Source organism: Poecilia reticulata, unplaced genomic scaffold, assembly GCF_000633615.1.
Source record: "Poecilia reticulata strain Guanapo unplaced genomic scaffold, Guppy_female_1.0+MT scaffold_293, whole genome shotgun sequence".
NCBI lineage: Eukaryota > Metazoa > Chordata > Actinopteri > Cyprinodontiformes > Poeciliidae > Poecilia > Poecilia reticulata.
The window spans coordinates 10,544-11,410 of record NW_007615070.1 but is presented as its reverse complement, the minus strand read 5'-3'; the positions used below and the strand labels follow the sequence as shown (position 1 = coordinate 11,410).

Sequence of the window (867 nt, the reverse complement as noted above, 5' to 3'; positions counted from 1 at the left end):
GTTCTGCCTGGTTCTGTCGGGTTCTGCTGGGTTCTGTCGGGTTCTGCTGGGTTCTGCTGGGTCTCTGTAACGGACCCTTCTCTGTGTTTCCTCTCAGAAAGATAAAGTGGAGTTTGAGTCGGACTCTCTGGACACCAGTAGGAAGTTCCAGAACATCCAGGACGAAGTTCTGCAGCAGTACGGATATGATCCGATCAAACAGAAACCCGGCGGCGCCGCCCAGGGAAACAGCACTCAGGAGCAGTTCGCCTCCAACACCAGGAGGCGCTGTGACGGTGAGGCCGACCTGCAACTGGTTCTGGGCCCGGTTCTGGACCCGGTTCTGGGTTTCTGCAAACGCTACACTTTGTCTGAATCAGGTTTTAAAGGCGGGACAGAAGAAACGTTGGAACGTTGGCGCCACCTGGAGGAAACAACCAGAAACGATAATATTATCACCAGATCTGGTTGTTTGGACCAGAACCAGAAACAAATATAAAGTATGAGAATCACAGTGGCAACACTTTGCTTGACGGGGTTTGCATAAGACTGACACGATTCGCATCATTGTGTAAATTATGATCATTTAATGCACAGTTGGCATTTTAATGGACTTTTAGCCCAGTGGTTCTTAACCTGGTTCAGTCGAACCCCTGGGGTTTGGTGGAGCCTCTGCTGCGGAGGTAAAGACACACTTGTGTAAAGTCRTGATGACGCCCCGCTTTGCCAWCACTTGCTGCAGAGGATCACGTTACATTGCTTAGCCAATCAGAGGATCACGTTACATTGCTTAGCCAATCAGAGGATCACGTTACATTGCTTAGCCAATCAGAGGATCACGTTACATTGTTTAGCCAATCAGAGGATCACGTTACATTGCTTAGCCAA

At 49.4% G+C, this 867-nt stretch overlaps 1 protein-coding gene across 1 annotated transcript in view; it reads left to right on the top strand.

Annotated features, from left to right (window-relative positions):
* dcst1 (DC-STAMP domain containing 1) overlaps positions 1-867 on the top strand; it is a gene marked incomplete at its 3' end in the record, with an annotated part of 15,788 nt that overhangs the window by 4,414 nt on the left and 10,507 nt on the right. The window contains 1 exon segment of the mRNA XM_017303475.1: positions 98-275. Within this exon segment, the coding sequence (XP_017158964.1) occupies positions 98-275 (178 nt within the window).